This window comes from Leguminivora glycinivorella, chromosome 19, assembly GCF_023078275.1.
Source record: "Leguminivora glycinivorella isolate SPB_JAAS2020 chromosome 19, LegGlyc_1.1, whole genome shotgun sequence".
Lineage (NCBI taxonomy): Eukaryota > Metazoa > Arthropoda > Insecta > Lepidoptera > Tortricidae > Leguminivora > Leguminivora glycinivorella.
Window position 1 is genome coordinate 6,679,307 of NC_062989.1, and position 23,206 is coordinate 6,702,512.

Below are 23,206 nucleotides of genomic sequence, written 5' to 3' on the forward strand. Positions count from 1 at the left end.
ACACATATGAAAGTAAAAGTGACCAAGTCCTCTGGTGCCTGAGGCTGGAATCGAACCAGCGTACTTTCCAATCGCGGGAAATGCCTCTTAATCCGCTCGGCCACCCAGGTCACAGCTGTCGAGGTCGAAATTATCTCTCATATGAGTAATCCATACAAGGACTCGTAGCGCCCTCTGTCCACCCCTAGGGTACCCCATTTCCCTAAAATGAAGGATAAAAGTTTTTATGGAGCATTCCGTAATTTTCAAATTTAACGCGAGCGAAGCCGCGGGCAAAAGCTAGTAGTCATATAATAATAAATAAATAAATAAATATTATAGGACATTCTTACACAGATTGACTGAGCCCCACGGTAAGCTCAAGAAGGCTTGTGTTGTGGGTACTCAGACAACGATATATAGCACATAGACTGCAGAAAACGGGCAAGTCTCTCAAGGTAATGGGCGCTAAAGTGTACAATAAGATTCCTGAAGCTATCAAAAATGTTGACAATGAACGCCAATTTATACACAAGTTGAAAATGTATTGCCTAATGAAGGCCTATTACACAATAAATGAGTTCTTTGATGAATGAAAATTTAGCTAAAAATTAAACATGACCTAAAATGCCATAATAAAATTGTATTTACGAATTCTTATTTATTATTATTATTTTTAATTGTAATTTCATTGATTTTCGAATTGTGTTGTAATTATTGTATTGATATCACTTTTCTGATCATTACTATTATTATTTATTTTTTAATGTACAAAATGGCATCAAGTTCCTTAGATCAAATTAGACATCATTTTATTGGAATTCTATTTGAAAGATTGTATTTTTATTTATTTTTATTTTTTACATAATTGTAACAGTGTTTGACGGTGTATGATTAGTACCAATAAATGTATCTATCTATCTATATATAATATATAAATACTTATATACATAGAAACCATGCATGAACAAATATCTGTGCCCATAACACAAATAAATGCCCTTACCGGGATTCGAACCCGGGACCGCGGCGTAGCAGGTAGGGTCACTACCGACTGCGCCAGACCGGTCGCCAAATCACACATTTCATTTCAAGTCATATATTTCCGGTCAGGCTTTATGTAAGTACTACACTTTTTTTTTATTATTATTATTATAAATGGGCTTACTCTTGACCACAGACTAGCCAAAGGCAAAGACGTGGCCTACGATGGAGTGAGCTCGCCCAGAAGATGCACTATGTCGTCACTGAGTTTAAATGAAAATGTGCCGGATATAACCTATTAAACTTAAATGGATCGCTGTCCACGGCGAGCCGGTAATGAAAACCGTATAAATCAGAGGCTGAATATTACGACCGAGTTACAATATTAAACCGCGCCACGTGTAGCCTTTAGGGCTGTCACTACAATCCATACTAATATCATAAATGGCGAAGTGTGTGTATTTAATAATTCTATAACATAGAAAACTCGCGCGGCTGTCAGAAGGTGTTGATGTCATTTCAAGTCAGTCTTCTCCGAGACCACGGGGACAACGCCGTCCCTGAAACGTTGGAGGTCAGTTTAATATGTAGTCATACGCGATTAAGTCCCGATTTTAAAAATAATTATGTGTAATAATCGTAAAAGTTTAAATCAGTGTGTGTGTTTGTTTGTTTGTCCGACTTTCACGGCAAAAAGGAGCGAGTGGAGCGACGAATTGACGTGATTTTTTCGTGAGTGGAGATAGTTGAAGTTGAGAGAGAACGTAGGCTACTTTTTGTTTTTTCTGACCCCCCACTTCCCTAAAAGGGAGGTGGAAGTTTGTATGGAGCATGCTGCAATTTTCTAATGTAACGCGAGCGAAACCGCGGGAAAAAAATAGTTTCATATATTTTTTAAATGTACCCTAAATTATACGAGATGACGCCCAGGACTGTTAGAAGTGGAGAAAACGCAATCAGAATGCTGACCCTGGCCCTGTCAAAAGCCGGAATAACCCTAAGTAGACTAAGAAGAGACCCTAAATGATATATATAAGGTACCTAAGACTCTTACGTAAACACATAGGCACATACTGTCCCATTACTGGGGCAAAGCGGACCCCAGGCTCCCATGAGACGCAGCGAATGTCGGGATAACGCAAGGAGGATAATGACTGAACAAGGGCCTCTATCAAATTCTTCCACGTTACCCTAGCCCCTGAAATCACCCACCAGTAATATAATGTCTAAGGCTCAAGGTAGTGTTGTTAAAAGACTAGTCTTGAAGACTTTTAAACCTTAAAGACTTGCAAACCTTGAAGGTTCAAGCTTTGAAGACTCAAGCGTTAAAAGTTTGAGCTCAAAAACGGTTCAGAACCTTAACGACTCAAGCTTTTTATGAGCTCTTAAGAGTAAGTCTTTAAGGCTCGGGCTTCATAGAGAGCTCAAGCCCATGAACCTCGAAGGCCTGAGTTAAGCGTTCAGAGCTCAAACAACGAGCGTTATAGGCAGAAAATATTATTGTGTATTTATTTTTAACCCTTAATTTTACAGTGTCCAATGTGGTAGTTTCTAGGGTTCCGCACACAAAGGGTGAAAACGCGACACTATTAGGTACTAAATCTCCGCTGTCCGTCCATCTGGTCACGTCACCAGGCTGTATCTCATGTATCTCAGGATACTAAAAAGTACGAAATCCTCAGTGGGTGAGTCCGACTCGCACTTGGCCAGTTTTTTACTTCTGTTGACTTCAGGCTCGAATTTGTTAAACGCTTAAAAGCTAAAACCTTATAGATTTAAACCTTTAAAGTTTAGGAGGCTTTAAAGCTTGAAGCCTAAAGACTCGAGGTTTCTGTGTTCGTAAACAGCAACGCGAACTTATTAAGTTGAGGCTTATATGGTCGAAACTTTAAGGTTCGAAGCTTCAAGCCTCAGAAGTCGCGACTCGAGTTTTGTAGTTTACGCCTCGAAACTTAAATTCACAACACTAGCTCAAGGTCGTTCCGCTATCTCTGTCGCGCTCTAACTTTGCGACTTACAAAATGTGGCGCCCAACGTGGGGCTGATTTTATTAACCGACTTCAAAAAAGGAGGAGGTTCTCAATTCGACTGAATGTTTTTTTTTTTTTTTTTGTATGTATGTTACTCGATATCTCCGAGGATCGTGGACCGATTTTCAAAATTTTTTTTTTGATCGAACGGGTATAACCCCGAGATGGTCCCATTGGCACCAAGTCGGGGTCTGATGATGTGATCTTGGAGAAATCGAGGGAACTCTTCAAATGTTATAGGCACATGTAATGTTCTTAGTGTATTTTTCAAAGGTACACCAGTATTTACGCCTGATGGTAATAATTTTATGTGGCTGAGCTGATGATGGAAGGTCAACTCCTCAACGGTTAGGAGTTAAAGGATAATTCTTTCACTACTGTACACATATTCGGACTGATACATATAATATCACTAGGAACCACTAAAAATCAACAAATAAATTAACTTTTTAACAAAAAATAAAACCGCCTTCAAAAAAAGCGTGTTACAAAACACGGAGAAACTAAAAAGCCAAAAATAATAAACCTTCGAATTCAGATTTCTTATCGGATTGCAATAATCTAAACATCCAAATTATAAACAAATCAATTATTTTTGGAGTCGGGGCCAGCCTGCGTATGGTTGGGTGGGGCAAACAGGAAATAGCAAGGTGACGAACAGGTCTGGTACCGACTACAAAAATAATTGATTTGTTTATAATTTGGATGTTTAGATTATTGCAATCCGATAAGAAATCTGAATTCGAAGGTTTATTATTTTTGGCTTTTTAGTTTCTCCGTGTTAATAACACGCTTTTTTGAAGGCGGTTTTATTTTTTGTTATAAATAGTAATTAAGTCGTAAAAATGATTCTTTAATTAAAATTTACTGAATATCATGTTTCAAAGTATTTACTTTTTAAAAACCCTAAAAAAGCCATACCTATAATATATTGTCCTTGCTAGTTGCTATACTTTTTTAAATAAGTAAGTAAAGTGCGTGCATGCTTCTTTAGCGTTTCATAGCTAGCACTCCCTATGGCTCTTCTAATAGTGGCGCGATAGAACTATGTAGACTACGTTTTGATCGTCACATAGCTTCAACGATTATCATTTTGACTAAGCTAGCTTTTAACTTTGCCATGACGGTATACACACCTATCAGAAGTAAAATAAAACTGTGGGGATCGTAACACAAACTAAACTTAATAAAGAGGACACAAATTTGTTAATTGTTATTAAATCACCAGTTTCGGCTCATGATTTAGTCCGCATCAAAGACATATATAACTCCGTATAGACGGATAAAGTCTAAGAAAAAAACGTACCTCAAAGCCATAGAGCAAAAGGTACGGTGACCTAGATGGCGTTACACCTTTGGGGAACGCTCGGCTCGGCGCTAATAATAATATTTGACATTTTAACACAAATCAAGTTATGGGTCAAATTGTCAAAACTGAGGTTCAAAAGTTTTAAGCCTGTGTCGAGAGATGGCAGTCTATGCACTGGGATTACACATTTTACTCTGACAGTAACTCTCTATAATACTCGATCCTCTTTGGTCCGCATAGAATAGTCACAGTGATGATAGTTACTTAATAAACATAGTCCAGGCAATATCCATTATTATATCTCACCTACACCGGTTCAGCAGCCTCAACGTGAGTATTCAGACATTCATAGGTATAAAGTTGCCGTCGTAAGAGGATACTTAGTAAGTCTTGAGACAACCTCGTATATATTGCTTTAAAAGATACTACAATATTATCAGTCTGTAACAGACCGACATCTACAGTCAATTATTTAACGTTTTAATTCAGTTAGATAATTTAACTTTTCAATATTGAATTTCGCGCGTTATCTTGGGATTGTAGACGTGACGCTCAATTGAACGCCATCTATGAATGGTGTAGGGAACTATTAGGTCGATTCGTTTTGATTCATTGATTGCTACCCTGCGGACTTAACGTAAACATTTAAAATAAATTATTTAATCTAATCTTTGTTCAACAAAATAATTAATGATTTTCTATTTTACTGACTTTCTTATTAAAGTAATGCCGGGAGATCGATTCAATTGCGCGGGAAACTATAACCACCAATCTTATGTTAGCATTGAAGATATTGACCAATCAGGACACGGTATTTTGATAAGACCGATGAGGGATTGGTGAAAACAAGAGGGGGAAGCGGATGTAAGACCGAGTGAGGGATCGTTAAGAGAGAAGGCAGAAAACAAAGGGAGAGGAGATTTTAGGGGCTTTTTCCGTCGGCAGAGCGTCGAGACAGTAGGGAATTCTGTGAGTGTTAGTTTGTAAGGAAAACGTGTAATAAGCTTGTTCACAGATACGAGGTCTAGCATCCGCCATCAGAAGATTTAAAGGATGAAGAAAACCAACGGCTGTGACGGGCGAGACATTGCATGCGGCATGTCGTGGCAAGCTGAGCGTTGGCGCGAAAGACAGCATCATGCCGCCATGAGGTTTCAAAAGAGCTACGTTTCATTGGTTCCGGGGTTACTGTGAGTGTTCAGGTTCCTTATCTATTCCTTTACAGCACACCATCTGTAAGATCTGGGTCATTGTTGAATAGTCTGCAGCCATGTCGGTTGAAATGTAAGTTGCATAGTTAACTATGGGCGTAAATATCTACGTGCTATCTATTATCTTCGTGAGGAATTCCAAAGACAGCGTGGCTATCGAGGCAGCTTCCACAACGACTACTTATCATTAGCGTCATGATTACTGTGAGTATTCAGTATTCTTAAACCTGAAGGCATGCTGACCGAGACACGTCATATAGTCCTAACATGGGCGTGAGTATCTAATTGCTATCGCCTTGTGTTGTGAGGGGAGACTAGGACAGAGCTTGTGTCAAAGATGGACGGCACATGGTTGGGGTTTCTACATTCACGTGGGCGAGTGGAGCCACGTAAGTCTACCTATCACGAGGTGGACGCGATATTGGATAACACTGGCATGGTATGTTAATTTAAATATTTAGTTGTTGGTTGTTATTCAACTTTGTGCATACCCATAGGTTATAGTGACGGCGTACTTATTAGTAAGATCGTATATCGTTCGTATGGTTTCATAGAATTCGTAGTAGCATAAACAAAACATAATGGGCGTAGTATAAACGGAACGTAATATTTGTCTTGAATGAATGGCGGGTAGTTCCATAGGTCATGTTAGCTTATACCTTGTATTTTGCAATAAATTAAATCTTGTTGATTGTTTTAGTTTGCCAGCTATGCTATAAAGTTCGAAGTGAATATTTTCAGTTTAGTTTGATTTTTTAACAGTGTAACAGATACTTGTTTGTGTTTTGACGATATACGTGGGTCGGAGTTCGGGAACGATTACGAAGAGTGAAAACGGATTATTGGGTTAGTGCGTACAATCGGAGTCGGAAGTAAGATTCAACGTCATCATTATCCTCCTTGCGTTATCTCGGCATTTGCCACGGCTCATGGGAGCTTGGGGTCCGCGTTGACAACTAATCCCAAGATTTGGCGTAGGCACTAGTTTCACGGAAGTAAGTCTCAAAGTATGTATGTTTATAGTAGTCTGTCCCTTATACGCGTAAAAGCTGTAGAAGAATAGTACTATCATAAAAACCGGTCACGTATTTGCAACCTTTTAGTATTACTAGTGATATGATTACCCGCGTGACTTTGTAATATTTACTAGGGTTTGTGTCGAAATAAATTGCAATCGTGTGTATGTTAATTTGGTAATATGATGACGAGTATTTACCTATTTAGTTACGTGTAGATATGGTAGAAGTAGGTGTAGTCTATAAATAGCGGCCGTGTGTTTGCAACCTTTCTGGTACTATTAGTGATTTGTTTATATGCGTAATTTTTGTAATGGTTACCACATAATTATTACATTCAATTTGCGATTAATTACATTATAGAAGTGAGTAGTGTATGTATGGTTCTCAATGGTTTATTTGAATCGTAGATGTGTTCGATACAGTTTTAGGTAGCGTTAAGTTCTTTCATTCAAACGATCAGAAATTTATCAAATAGTTACTTTAATCGTAATATTACCTAATATGACTAAACGTAAAGAAATAGTACCTATAGGATTTGAAATAAACGGACGTTGTAGGTAATTGCATTCCTTTATTTACTATATTATTCAAATTGTTCATTTCTCAATTCTCGGTCCATGGGCGAGGAGAATCGACGAGCACCTCCGTCAGCGGATTACCAGACCTCCAGTTTACCAGTGTATCGTCGAGGTTTTGGGAACCCTTCTACATGGACATGCGGCCACATTACCGTCACCTCGGGCCACTTGCAAAATACATCGGGCCAAGGTGCTCCTCGTCGGCATCTAGCCAAGGCGCCGTGACTAGGACGTGCAAATGCAAAATGGAGTATTACCGAAGACAATACAAACGGTGCGTTGGTTCTGAATTGATATTTATCTTAATCATGATTGATTTGATTTCATATTTTGTGTAAAAATTGACATACTCCCCTAGGTCGTCATACTGAGCATAATCTAAGCCTGGATCGTGCTGTAAACGGTAATTTATTATTTCTTTAATTAAAAGAAGTAATTTAATATTGAGGTCCCTTTAAGGTATGATTATAATTTTAATTAAATATCGAAATGGTGATCACTCTAGGGTGTAAAGGCAATTTCCGTATTCTTAACAATCTTGAGTTTATTACATTGTGCAGTATTTATAGGATTTTCCTTTTATTTTAATCGGCACTATCAAACTATTAAACCAATAAAATAAAACAAACAAATAAATATTATGGTACACGTTTACAGATTGACTAGTCCCAGTAAGCTGAAGGATTGCCTTGGGGGTACTCAAGACAATAATATATAATAATATATATATAAATACTTACATACATAGAAAATATCCCTGACTCAAGAATAAATATTTAGATATGTTATAAACATAATTATATTTCTATTTCCGGTTCACGAGCGGTTGCGGGTGCGAGCCTGATGCCATCGGTGACATGCAGAGTTTACTACGGCGCTACGACGGGCCTCCTCTGCCACGACGGGCGTCAGACGCAAGCTTCTTTACGACAAGCTACGCGTGAGCCACTCCGTCTTCATCGTCATGAACCGTGAGATCTTCGGACAACGGCCGTCAACCCTGACGCTATAGTCTATGCGGCGACCTAGATGATTTACTTACTTGCGTAGAATGTAACTATACTGCGTGTCCCGAGATTTTAGGCGGGGTAGTTTTGACGTTAGGTACGTTTTATTTATTTAAATGATTAAATTGATTGCGGCATATTTGTTTAAGATTAAGACACGTGTTAAGTATATTTGTATATTTCCATTATTGCGGTTCAGCCACACACGTATTTATTAATGATAATTATTGATTTACATGTCTAGTCATTGACTGTGAAAGTAGACGGTTCTCATGACAAATGAAGTTATTCCTGACTCTAATTTTGATATTACGAGACCTTTTGATTATCTGGTAAAGCCATCTGGTTGATAATTAATAATATTTGACACCTACTTAATGATCATGATAACGTATTCATTTTAGATGTAAGATGTTAGGTATGTATTCATTTTAGATGTAAGATGTTAGGTACCATATAGTTATGTAGGCGTTTATCCAAATATATTTCGTATCCAAGTTCTAATATAACAATTCGCATTTATTTCACTATAAGAACAATATTCAAATACACATGAGTACATACACAGCTTCAAGCTATTCATATATCTATATTTCGCACACGTTAATTCAGCTTTGGCTGGTTGCGAATCATGAATCATTTGCAGTGCATTACAATGACATTGCTAAGGTGTAATGTTATATTTATTATTAACGCATCATTCATTAAACAGATTGGCATAGATATTTATGGTCTTACGTAAAATTCAATTTAGAGTCAGCATGATTCGCAAACAGCTATTATGCTATGAAATTCAGGAGTCATGAAATGCTATTGTGGGTGTGATATTCGATCATTCGAATTTTATACGTACCCAATTCACGTGTCATATTGAATCGTCATTGGACTGAGACTATGTTTAATACATATTTAATATAATTTTAGTACGCCCGATACGTCCATTCGAAAAGTATATTATATTTATTTACTAACTAATTTGTAGTTGTTGAAACCGGTCACAGTGGCTTTATTTAAACACGTGGCTGTTTTAACAATGAGGTATTTTAGTCGTTATTGGAATTGTCCTTGAGTTGATTTATTCCAGCAATGACAAGGTTTTGAGATTACCCATATTTAATTATTTGAATGTTGCTAAGCAATGGTTTTCATCCACGTTGATGGAATACGTCATGTGTTTTATTATAGGGCCCGTCCTAGATGTCTAATAAATGGTCAAACCTTTGGTCTGTCCTCACAGGTATATCCTGTGTATGTGTGTGTTATTAGGGGTGTCAAGTACATTGTTTGTGTAAATTTAATATTCATACAAAACGTATACATGGCGCTCCCCTCTAGGGACATGCTCCCGCTGAGGGACATGCTACGAGTGTCAGTATTGCTGCTCATCGGGATCTGGCGAGATCCGTATTAATGACGGCTATGTCTTTCTAGATCCTTCTGAGACGTTTATTGTCCTCACAGGACGAGAAGTTTGGGTATTTCATTTGCTGGTATAAGCTAGCTTGTATTGGAGTCAATGTAATACTCAAATGATTGGTGGTCTGTTTATCTTAAATTTTATTAGACAACTAAACGACATTGAGGATTGCTTCGGTATGACTCGGTGTTGGGGACAAACAACCGTGTTTTATTTAGTATGATTCAATATGGATTTAAACCGTATTTCACACACTTAGCTTTTCTTATTTTAATGGGTAAAGGTAACAGATTCTTATTCAACTGGCATAATTTAATAAACAGTTATATTGCGCGATGTTACAGTTGATAACATAATGAAATGGCTGATCTCATGATATCAAGGGCAACGCTTATATTATTGTCTTGTTTATGATCGTTCATGGGTGCTCATGTCACATACTTACTTACTTATTTGGTCCCGGTTTCAGTACTTGATAGTCTGGACCTTACGTGACGTATTCCATGTAGGCGACGGGTCTACGGTATTGCAGACGGTGCGGGTCCAAGTGACTATAATACCATACGTATGGATACGTTCACGTAGGGACTTGCGGCTCCGACATATTAACAGCACCCACAGTAACGATATATGCATGATAATTTTATGAGATCTCAAGGTTTGCTTAAAGTTGACTGCAACCAGCTATTTTATATAACGATATAAGTTTATTTCAATATAGTCGTGATAAGCCAGATTTATCCATCGAATTTATGGATTTTATGACATATTTGTGTTATTGATACTTCAATCAAAATAAACACTAATCTATTTTATATATTAGCTGAAGAATATTTCAGTACAATATATTTTAGTAATATATAAATCTGAGTCCATCTGGTTTTAATTAAGTTATACTTCATTCGCGTAATGTCTCAATGATACCATAATGAAATGGCTGATCTCATGATATCAAGGGCAACGCTTATATCATTGTCTTGTTTATGAACGTTCATGGGCACTCATGTCATATATCATACTTTTATGTCCCGGTTTCAGTACTCGATAGTCTGAACCTTGCGTGAAGTATTCCATGTAGGCGACGGGTCTACGGTATTGCAGACGGTGCGAGTCCGAGTGACTATAATACCATGCGTATGGATACGTTCACGCTAGGGACTTGCGGCTAGACATACTCGTATTCGTAATGCCCATGAACGACTTATGCATGATAATTTTATGAGATTTCAAAGCTTGCCTTAACGTTGACTGCAACCAGCTATTTTATTTTAAGATATAAATGTTCGTTGGCCTAATCGTGATGAGCCAGATTTATTCGTCAATTTTATCGACATTATAACATACTTATATGTTATTCAACTTCAAACTCAACAACGCTAACATATTTTATGTATTATCTGCGTAATTTCACCTACTTAATTTATTTATTTCCCAATTTGTCTTCCCAGGTTAATTATTTAATATCTTCATGGTTTTCTTATCATAATGTCTCCCACAATAGCATTTTATAGGATCCAAGTTCGTTGGTTATGCAATACAGTTAGGAGTATTGAATTATATTTTGTTTATAATTAATAGTTAATTAAATCACCTTTAAGATACGTATTATGCTTGTTAGAACATATCATTGTCTGTATCGCTAACATGTCTCACACCTCAGGAACTTGGTTACTAGTTTCCATAACGTTAGTCCATATTACCCTGGATGATTTGCCATATATTGTTTGTGTATTTTAATATGCTTTACTTTTATCCATAACATATTTTATTATGCTTGTGTACAGGTTAAACTTGGGTAGTCAGGTTTTTGTTTCCGTCTACTTTTCCTGACGTAGGGACTTGGCTCTAGTAATGAAGGCGGTGTATTCAAATAGGTCCTAATCAGACTTAATTGAATACAGAGTTATAGTAATTATTTCTGACAAAATATAAATGATTATAGATACAATAAATCGAAATGTTTTAGTATCCAATCTTTTGTTTATTTTATACTCCATCCTCGTAGCTTACACCCTCGTAGCTTACACCCTCGTAGCTTACATATCTAATTAATATAATTTTAACTTTAAATTTTTAACTAAAAATTTTAAATTAATGGTAAGTATTAAAGCTTGAGTAGAGTCAATAATTTTATTGAAGTAGTTTTCTATTAGTTCTTTGAGCTTACCCTGGGTAAGACGTTACAAGTCCCACGAATCTTTGAGTTACTACAGTCTAATAAATATCAAAGCTGAAGCTAAATCAAGTAGTATAACATATTCCCATAACTTTTAAATTATTAGGTTACTGTTTCGTCGCAAATTTTTTGGATAAGTATTATTTTCACTGTGTAACTTCGAATCTCTTGCATAATCAAAGTGATTAAATTATATAAATTAACATACCTGAAATCGATCTTATTTTTGTTTGAGAGTGACATATCTACGAAAAATTGAAGATATTGTTTAATCTACATTTTATAGCGCCCACACACTACTCTAGTACTTAGGTACTACTCAGTTAATGACACAACAGACATTCTATCACTGACGTTAAATTAGTCGGAAAACGCTCAACATTGTTTGATACATTTTCGAGAATCTTTAAGACTAACGACCCTGGCTTCACTCTTTGAAGCTCCTCAAGACGCGGTTAAAATATTTTAAATATATTCAAGTTTTATATCTAGTTGAAATTCCACCATTGACTTTAGGCCGGCAACAGACATTCTTAAATTTCATAATCTTACAAAATCATAATCTTACAAAATTCTTAAAATTCAGATTATTCGCAATCTGTCAGATCAATCTGAAAAAAATTATAATCTTAAAAGATAAGACTGTGTGTGGACATTGTATGGAAATCCGAGCACTCGATCTGATTTCATAAGATCATGATTTTTTAAGATTATGAAATTTAAGACTGTCTGTTGCCGGCCTTCTACATGTGATTTGGGACTTAGCACGTTTTCATATTATCTTATCCGATATTAAAGGCGCCATGTTTCAAATTTGCCTTTGATAACCTTTCTATATCCGATAATAAGAGTAAACCCATTTATAATTTTAAAAAAAATGTGCAAACTCTCTTACGGGCACCAGAAATGGTGTCAGCAAAAATGGTGCAGTCCAACGTAACTAGTTGCAACCAATCCCGCGCTTGATGCGAACTTTTCAACCAATCGCGTTGCAGTATTCTACCGAGTGACACTCGCACCAAGCGAAAACGGTCGGTCAGACAAAACGAACCAATTTATCCTTGAAACCTTTGCATTCAATATATTCGAATCACTATGATACTTATATCTTTTACACGTGCCTCGGTGTTATTCCATATCGATACCTCTGGGTTCAATTGGCGTAAAGGACATTTTGGCGAAAATGAGTTATATATACAGTTTTGTTCAGAATTTCAAGCGCTATCGATCTGTGTAGTTAAAATTTCGATATCTCTTAAAAAGTTGCCTCTACGACCAAGATTTTCTACTATGGACTTGCAAAAATAGCTTTTCTGAAGGGGCGTAAATATCAAGTCATTAATTATAAATTATTATTTGTGTCGTAAAGGAAATCTACAAATAAAAATATAGTCGTAAGTCACCTTGTTATATATTGTTGCCCTATAAGCCCTTACTTTCTAAGGATCACTTTCTATATTAGTGTGATAAAGTTGGGCGTAAAGGACAAGTTTTTTGTTTTTCGTCCTTTACGACCAGCACTAAAAATATTTTATCCGCAACTGTAATCGATACCTTTGGGTTCAATTGTCGTAAAGGACATGTAATGCAGGTTTCCAAGAGAAAGATAAACCCACTTTTTTGTTTTTTTGACCTATATTTGTGACGTGTATAAGAAAAATATGCAGATTACGAGTATCTTTAACCTAGTGTAGCAACCGTAGTGATAAACTAAACGATTTAGAAGATAGATGGTTGTAAAGGACACGTCAAAATGTTATAACGTCCTTTACACCCATGATTTGATAGGGTCGTAAATGACGGTCTTAGATGATTTTTATACAAAGTCGGGGCGTAATTGTAACCGAAATTGTACAAATGTTGTTCTAAGTTTACAATTAAAAACTGGAAAAATGTATCAAAACGTACTTAATATGGCATCAGTTTAATGCAGTATATTATTTATCTAAGCTATCTTAGCAACAAAAAAGAACAAGACTAATATTTTATATCCAGTTTTGTAATAAAGAAACAATATTTGCTTAAAAACTATCTAATACTTTGGCAACAAATTCAAAGTTATTTTTTTAGTATTCGCCGCTGTCTGAATAGTCAGTAGGTTACGCATTCAGTCTTTAATTCTAGCAGGGAAACGCTTTCGTAGTATTATTATACTGCGGCGAGATGTAGGTAATTAAAAAAAACATTATGGTAATCAGGGTACGTACCCAAATGCACAAACGCTCATGCTAGGCAGCATGCGCTGTGCTAGGCCTGCTGGTGCAATACGCTCTTGCGTATTGCACCAGCAGGCCTAGCACATGATGGCCGCGAGAGTATGTCGCCGCGAGATAGACTACCTGTCCTTATGTCATTAATACGATTAGACAAAGACGTGTGATCTATCTCGCGGCGACATAATCCCGCGGCCATCATGTGCTAGGCCTACAGACTGCATTTTTGTCGGCGTCTGTCGTCGACGATTGCCATTCAGCTACGCCGGCAGTAAACTTTAACAGTAGACTATACTAACATTTAGTGCGACAATAACAGGTGCGTTTCGCTAACGAATGAGCGTTATCGTTTGGTGACTTGGCTATGTACCCAGGTACTTAAAGCATTGACTATAATATTTCTAGGATTGAACTCATAATTAAGATTATTCTTATTTAACTTGCGTTTATAAATAAGTACTTAACTCTTAGTGGTTCTTAAAACTTCTTTCTACTTTAGACTTAAAATTACTGTCGTATTAATATAGTCTACTATTCACAGTTGCTGATTAAAATTTACGTGATTACAATTAGTGTTTTACTTAAACTACGAAAGCGTTTCCCTACTAGAATTAAATACTGAATGCGTAACTTATTGAGACAGCCGAGCGGCGAGTACTAAAATAATAACTTTCCAAAATATTAGATAGTTTTTAAGCAAATGTTGTTTCTTTATTGCAAAACTGGATATAAAATAGTCTTGTTCTTTGTCTCTGCTAAATATTTAGATAAATATACACTGTAACACTAATGTGGCTATTCTATGCCATATTAACTACGTTTTGATACATTTTTCAAGTTTCTCAATTGTAAACTAAGCTAAAAACAGTTGCCATTTGTACCATTCCGGTTACATTTACGCCCCGAATTTGTATAAAAATCATCTAAGACCGTCATTTACGACCCTATCAACTCTAATTGTTCAAAAAAGTCGTGGGTGTAAAGGACGTCCATAGCATTTTGACGTGTCCTTTACAACCATCTAACTTCTAAACCGTTTAGTTTATCACTACGGTTGCTACACTAGGTGAAGGATACTAAAAATCTACATATTTTTCTATATACGTCACAAATATAGGTCAAAAAACAAAAAAGATATAAACATTTTTCTAAAAAAAAAGTTGTTTTTTGCTTCTCCTGAAAACCTGCATTTTGTCCTTTACGCCAATTGAACCCAAAGGTATCGCATTTTAGTTCGTTTGCGGAAGGTTTACTGCCGTATTCGATATAAAATGTATATGGAATAACACCGAGGCACGTGTAAAAGATATAAGTATCATAGTGATTCGAATATATTGAATGCAAAGGTTTCAAGGATAAATTGGTTCGTTCTGTCTGACCGACCGTTTTCGCTTGGTGCGAGTGTCACTCGGTAGAATACTGCAACGCGATTGGTTGAAAAGTTCGCAATGTGTGGATTTTCATGGTATTTGAATCGAATTTGGACTCGTCACTCTCGTCAGAGGCAAATAGTAGTTTTAAAGGTCTATGTACCTATTTTTGTTTGAATTCGGATTTCTAGGAGTGGCGAAATTCAAGGGATATTGTCTTTTAACCTTTCCACTAGAATCGTTTATTAATGATCAAACGAACTTACCTGTACGTGAAGTTCGATCATAATTATATGAGTAGCTTCATTCGACGCGATTTGTTTACATGTTGTAGCTGGGCTCACGTCACAGCCTTGCACGGATATTTAAAGTAGGGAGGTTTAAAAATCCCCTACTGGCAACACTCCTCAGTTCCCCGATCCATACCGTGTACCCCGATATTCATATTCGTTAAAAGCTTTTTTTTTTTTTTGTATGGGGTGGGAATTTATTGGGAGGGTTATTAATAATCGCGTCGAATGAAGCTACTCATATAATTATGATCGAACTTCACGTACAGGTAAGTTCGTTTGATCATTAATTATATTTCCTAGCTTCATTCTTAGCGATTTGTTTACATGTTGTAGATGTTGAGAGAAATAATATTAATACAAAAAAGAAAAAATATTTCAACATTTTATTTCGAAACGAAAAAATAAACTAGGTATCTTATTTATATTTAGCATTATTAAACAATTTTAATTAGTGTGTGAAGTACAAGACAGAACTGCTTGAGCAAATTGATTTTTGTGGTCGACTGCAATTTCCCTATTATAGAATTTAGCAAACACGGAGGAGGACGGAGTCCAACCCGCCGTTTTTCGAATCACATCTAAGCTTATGCCGAGCGAGTTGGCTCTGGATGTAGCCGCGTGCCGGGTGCTGTGTGCACCGAATATGGTGGTATCTAAACCACTCTGTTTTAGTGTGTCCTTAATCCAATGGCTTAGTCGCTGGGATGATAATTTCGAGTGAGGTCTTCTGTAACTAATGAATAAATTGTCATGATCACCTGACCGCAGAGACCTGGTTTTGTTAATGTAAGAAATCAAACATCTCGCTGGACATATATTTGGATTTTGATCAAAAAATGGCAATTTTAATAAAGGTTGTGTTGAATTTAAGCGGGATGTTTTTATTAGATCTGGTATCCTAATTAAGACCTCTGTATTATCTATAATACTAACATTATTTAATTTAATCAAGGTCAAAGTTTGCACTCTATGTGCGGTTACAAGTGCCAATAATGTTGACAACTTTTTTGATAAATTTTCTAAATCAAGTGAATCATTCGGCCCTTTATTTGATAAATAACGAAGAACAATACCAGGGTCCCAAGTTAAATCATATTTTGGGACAGTCGGTCTTAGACGAAATACACCTTTCATGAATCTTTTAATTCGCTCGTCTTCTAGATATGCCGGACCTAACAACAAAGAAATCGCAGACTTATGCGAATTTATTGTACCATATTGAGCACCATTTTCATAAATAAATGCTAAAAAATTTATAACATCGGTAACAGACGGCTTCAAATAATTTATACAATGATTATTAGAGTAAATTAACCAACTCTTTAAACAACTGTCATATTGCTTGTAAGTATTTTCTGAAAGGGATGACATTATAATCTCTATGGACGTATCGTTCAATAATTTCTGTGATAACGATTTCCGGACAATTTCACGGCAACCAATGTAAGCGTCTTGTTCAAGTTGTGGGACAATCTGAAAGGAGATTTTAACAAGTTAGGATTTGGTTCAAAATGTATGAAACTCGACGTGGCAATTTTTCTCAAAATTGGAAACCAGGGCTGAGTAGGCCAATATGGCACAACCAAAATTCCTACGGCTTTATCTAGTATAATTTTCTGTAAGGTTTTTAATATGATGGAAAAAGGTGGAAATGCGTAGAAGAAGGTATTATTCCACGTGATTGTAAATGCGTCTACTGCCCAGGCGTCTGGGTCGTTCTTCCACGACACATACCGGCGGCACTTAGCGTTGCTTCGGCTAGCGAATAAATCTATTGTAGGATAGCCGTAGGTATTTACAATCACTTGAAAAGCATCATCAGATAACTCCCATTCTGTATCAGTAAATTTTTTGCGCGAAAGATGGTCTGCCTCTATATTTTCATGAGTATTTATATAAGACGCAAATAGTATTATTTTTCTGTCTTCACACCATTGCCAGATGTCGCGACATAATATATGCTATTTAAATGTGGGTATTGAATACTGCCCATGCGATTAATACAAGAAATGGCAGTAACATTATCAATCCTTAGTAACAATTCACAATTTGACACGTGTTTTGCAAATGTCTTTAAACCTAAAAAGGCAGCTATTAATTCTAGGCTATTAATATGCATGTCTTTTTCATTATCTTTCCAAAAACCGTTAACTTCCTGACTATTACAAAATGCTCCAAATCCGCTTAAAGAAGCGTCTGAAAAGATCTCCAATTTAAATTTATTAAATCTAAAGGGATTGTTGGACCCTACATTGTCAATCCACCAATTAAAATCATCTTTAAATTTACTAGGCAACGAGATTACTTGATCGTAATTTGAGTTTTCTAAAAGGCAAAGATATTTATGTCTTTCAAATTGTTTAGTGTACAGCCATCCATATTGGACGGCTGGGCAGGCGGATGTCAGGAGTCCGATAAACGCGGCAAAGTCGCGTAACTTGCATTTTGTAAGTGATTTAAACTTAATTGATTGTTCTAGTATTTTAGCTTTCTTATTCTCTGGGAGACTGAGTGTCATGTTCACTGAATCAAATATAAATCCTAAGAATTTGCATTGCTGTTTTGGTGCCAAACAGCTTTTCTCAACATTAATTATGAACCCGAGATTTTCAAGCATATTTTTAGTAAAAGTTACATTCTCCTGACATTCTAAGTAAGTTCTACCAAAGCAAAGTATATCGTCTAGATAGATAACTGACATGTAACCATTCGATCTCAAGTTTTCTATAACAAGTTTGAGCAGTTTTTTAGTGAAAACATATGGCGCAGTACATAAACCAAAAGGAAGTACATTAAATTTATATAACTTATTGTTATATTTAAACCGAAGAAACCGTTGGTGATGTTCATGTACAGGGATTAAAAAATATGCGTCTTTCAAATCAATAGATGCCATAAAACAATTTTTGGTTATTAGTTTTGACGCTGTCCTGTAATCCTCCATTTTAAAATGTTGAGGTTTTATAAATTTATTTAAACATTTTAAATTTAAAATAAACCTTTTGTCGCCATTTGGTTTTGGAACAAGAAATATGCTTGATAAAAATTCGTTATCTACGTGATCACATTCTGAGATAGCCTGCATTTTTAACAATGACCCTATTGCTTTAGAATATTCAGTATGCTCAGTATCTGATTTCGGATAAACACTTGGAACATCAGGACGAGAAGGTGTACACGTGAATGGAATTTTATATCCTTGTAACCATGATAAAACTGTCTGATCGTCCGTGATTTGCTCCCACTGTGACAAGTAATATCGAAGCCGGCCGGCGTACGCTACCTCTGCGTCTATCGTCTCCTGCTCCTCCAGGCCGGGCGCTCCGCGGTCCCCCGTCGTTGAGAGCCGTGGCCGTGGCGTGGCTCGCTGCGCTGCGACTGGCGACTCCTCCCGCTGTACGAGTAGTCGGCTTTCGGCCTTATTTTTCGAGGCGTCGTCTTCCAGTTTAAACGATTATTGCCATTGTAACGATCCGTTTTCACGAAGTTATTTATGTGAAATTTGTTGGAACGAAAATTTTTTGCTTGTTTCAGGTCGGCTCCGGACTGTTTTATTGTTTTTGCAGATTTTAATTTCTCGGATACATTATCTCCAAACAAAAACTTGTTGCGCTTGGTTTCGCTAAGTACATCTTTCATATCAGGGTTAATCGCTGAAATGACGAATCCGCGCCTCGTCTTAGTATCCGAACAGTGGCTTAGATCACACAGGAGCCTGCAAGCGTCGCTAATCGGTTTCAAGATCTTGGTGTGTTGTTCTTTAGCAATTATTAACTCGGCCGCTTGATTAAGAGCGGCAATCGCTATGGCGATCTGATTTTGTTTCATCATAATGGCGTTGTCTCGTTTTACCAGATTTTCCGCTAACGCCGTTCTCACTTCCGGATTCAGCAATGGCGCAACTAATAAATCACAGTTTTCAGGAATAAGATAGGATTCAGTTAATTTATCTTTAGTCTCTTTGACTAACCCTTTATCTAGAAACTCTTGCCATCTCGATGCTAAATCTTTATGTGTCGGTTTCCCCATTTTTATTTCTGATTTCGGTGCGTCGCCTAACACTTCTAGAATCTCATCATCGAGATCTGTAGAGTCTTGTGTGTTCACAGGATCAGAAGTCGAAGGCGCATTAGTGACAGTTGGCGGCGCGCGCGCGGGCGCGGGTGGCGGCGGTGGCGCGGGAGTCGATGGCGGTCGAGGCGCGGGAGTGGGCGCGGGCGCGGGCGCCGGGCCCCGCGCGACGCGCGGCGGGGATGCGAAGGCACATAAATCACCTCGATCGAGGTTTTCTGACACATCGCTATCTGATCCTAAAACAATTAGTCTGTCTTAATACGCGTTATGTGACATCAGTTCTGTATGTATTTTGTGAAGGAGATAGCCCTGATGGCGTCTCGCATCACACATACAAAGTAGGGATTAATCATTTAAAATATATGACAGAGATAGCCCTGTTGGCGTCTCGCATCATAATTGGACATTTTTGCGTGAAAGAGATAGCCCAGTTGGCGTCTCGCATCACGAGTGAACACTAGCAATTTCAATATGTGCAGGCTTGTGTAGCTTACGAGCTACTTACACACTTAACATCATTACAAATTACTTTATACGATATGTATAATATAAAAAATAAAATATCACCATTATGAGGGTATCATAACATATAAAAAGAAAAAAATATTTTTTGAGGGTAGGTTATTGACAAACTCACCTTCATTTTCGTGATCAGAATGAATCATGATTCTTTGTCGCTTGGAATTTCGTAGCAATTGTAATTCCAGTAATTTAATCTTCCTCCTGATGTCGTCATTTTCTTCACACATTTTTCGTTTCGACATGGTTGATAACAACCAGCTAACAGTTTATAATTATATAAAATAAAATCTTGTGACGTGCGAAGGCTATGAGCACGGAAGCACAGAATGAATATCGGGGTACACGGTATGGATCGGGGAACTGAGGAGTGTTGCCAGTAGGGGATTTTTAAACCTCCCTACTTTAAATATCCGTGCAAGGCTGTGACGTGAGCCCAGCTACAACATGTAAACAAATCGCTAAGAATGAAGCTAGGAAATATAATACTGCTCAATGTGCATAAAATAAAATGTTTTCATCAAAATTTGGTTTCAAATATTAACTTGTTGCATTTAGTTCGGTTACGCGTATGTGACCTTGATAGTGCAGGCATCCAGAGGCTAGGGTGACGGCTTACCATCGTTCTGGCTACTTGCTTGTTTGCTACTGACGTGGTATGTACAGCTTGGCAAAAAAAGTAGAAATGGGAATTTTTTATCCGTAATTTTTTTCTCATACGAAAGTGACTCAAACCATAGATTAAATAAAAAACCGGTCAAGTGCGAGTCGGACTCGCTCACCGAGGGTTCCGTACAAACTTTCAATAGTTGCATCATCAAAATGTTATTCATAGAACTCTACAGATTTTACTAAATCCCTCAAGACTCAATTTCCCACATAACAAGTAATATTTTAATATACAATTTTATTGGTAGACAACGTCCAAATAAAATCAAGACTATTAGGCTTCAATAGTTTACGACTTACGACATGTCGCAACGACGCTCCTGAACCGACCTCATTATATCAGGAAAAACGCGATGTAGGAAATGAGCGTTCAACGTACAGCGACATCTAATTCATTCTAATTTTGGGGTCGACTTAACTTAGTCCGATTTTACCCTACCAAGACACAGGTTTGCGCGTTTACCGCAAAAAAGTTAGAGTTTGTCGCATCACCCTTTTTTGAGAGCACTCCCCTCACTGCCACAGCCAGTATAGGAATTCTAGGCGTTGACATTTCGAGTGCAGTCCAGTTTCGCGGTCATTTAGAAGGTAAGGCCAAACTGGCCTCAAAAAAGCTGGGTGTGCTCAATAGATCGAGACAGTATTTCACTCCAGCCCACCGCCTTCAGCTCTATAAGGCGCAGGTTCGGCCACACATGGAGTACTGTTCTCATCTATGGGCAGGGGCACCTCAGTACCAGCTTCTCCCTCTGGACCGCATCCAACGACGAGCGACTCGAATTGTCAACTGCCAGCATATCTCCGATCGGCTTGACCCCTTGGCGCTGCGTAGAGATGTGGCCTCGCTCTGCATTTTCTATCGCATGTATAATGGGGAGTGCTCCGAGGAATTGTTAATCCCTACCGCTTCTTTCCGCCATCGCCCTACGCGACAACATTTCCATCGTCATCATCTAGATGGCTGGCAGTCCTCAACTGTGCGTTTCTCCAGAAACTTCCTGCCCCGCACAGCTAAACTGTGGAATGAATTGTCGCCTGCGGTATTTCCGGACCAATACGACCTTCAAATCTTCAAGAAAAGAGCGTACACCCATCTTAAAGGCCGGCAACGCACCTCCAACACCTCTGGTGTTTCGGGTGTCCATGGGCGGCGGTGATCGCTTACCATCAGGCGACCTGTCTGCTCGTTTGCCTCCTATCCCATAAAAAAAAAATTCAAATTGAGTAAACGAATGCGCGCGAGCTAGTATGGAAGATGATTTTTATGGAATAATTGTTTATTGCGTGAACCGATTTTAATTTTGCCTCTATTTGAAAGCAGGTAATTTCATTGTTATTTTGTTAAAAAATACAGGTACAATAAACACCCGCAAGGGTGTTGAAATTGAAAATGTAAATCTGAAAGGTTTTTTTATAAATAAATAAAAAAGTTTTTAAGATACGTGTACGATTTTATTTTTCCTGTAATATTCATTATAATACCCATGTTTGGTGAAAATTTCATACATTTATGTTGATAAACTTCGGAGATAAGGGGGGGAACGGTATTTTTTTTTACATTTTCCTTCAAAAAACATTTTTTTTCCACAACCAAAAAATTATTAAAAATAGTTTTGATATGTACAATTTGAGCTCTTTCTAACGATACCCCACTTGACCTATCAATTTTCAGTTTGCCCCCCTTTCATTTTGGCCATTTTCTATCATTTATATTAATTAATTAAAAAAAAAATACTTTCAACTTGTAAAGGTTCACAATGTTTATAACTATTCCAAATTTCATATCGATAGCATAAGTAGTTCTCGAGATATTTAACAATGTGACAGACGGACAGACAGACGGACAGAGTCGCACCATAAGGGTTCCTGTTGTATCTTTTTGGTACGGAACCCTAATAAGAAGATCATACCATCCCATACATTAAAATGCGACTGCCTAAGAACGCGCATACACTACACCACACATAGATGGCGCCACAAAAAAATGCCTTGTTGCCATCGATTATTTGTAGATCGCCATTTACAGTATAATCGAAAGCTACAAGACATTTTTTGGTGTAGTGTATGCGTTCTTAGACGGTCGCATTTTAATGTATGTGACTCCTTATATTTAATCTAAGCTCAAACTCAATGGTTGCCTCATGCCAAAAGAGTTTAGATTGGCCCCTATCTTTTTCAGCTGTAAAAAATATTTATATATATATATATACTCTGTCAACCAAGTCTGTCAGTAAATAAGAACAAAGAAAACTATATTTGACGACCGGTCTGGCTCAGTCGGTAGTGACCCGGTCTGCTAAGCCGCGGTCCTGGGTCCGAATCCCGGTAAGGGCATTTATTTGTGTGATGAGCACAGAT

The 23,206-nt window shown here is 37.4% G+C and overlaps 2 protein-coding genes across 2 annotated transcripts in view; both read right to left on the bottom strand.

Moving 5' to 3' along the window:
* The window catches only part of LOC125236750 (small G protein signaling modulator 2-like), a 195,097-nt gene that overhangs the window by 88,769 nt on the left and 83,122 nt on the right, over window positions 1-23,206 (bottom strand). The gene's annotated exons all lie outside the window — the stretch shown is intronic.
* On the bottom strand, window positions 15,558-20,499 carry LOC125236462. Its single transcript, XM_048143274.1, has 2 exons — window positions 20,298-20,499; window positions 15,558-17,059 (listed from the first exon to the last, which is right to left on the bottom strand). The coding sequence occupies exons 1-2, from the start codon at window positions 20,301-20,303 to the stop codon at window positions 16,031-16,033; spliced, it is 1,035 nt and encodes a 344-aa protein (XP_047999231.1). The 5' UTR covers window positions 20,304-20,499; the 3' UTR covers window positions 15,558-16,030.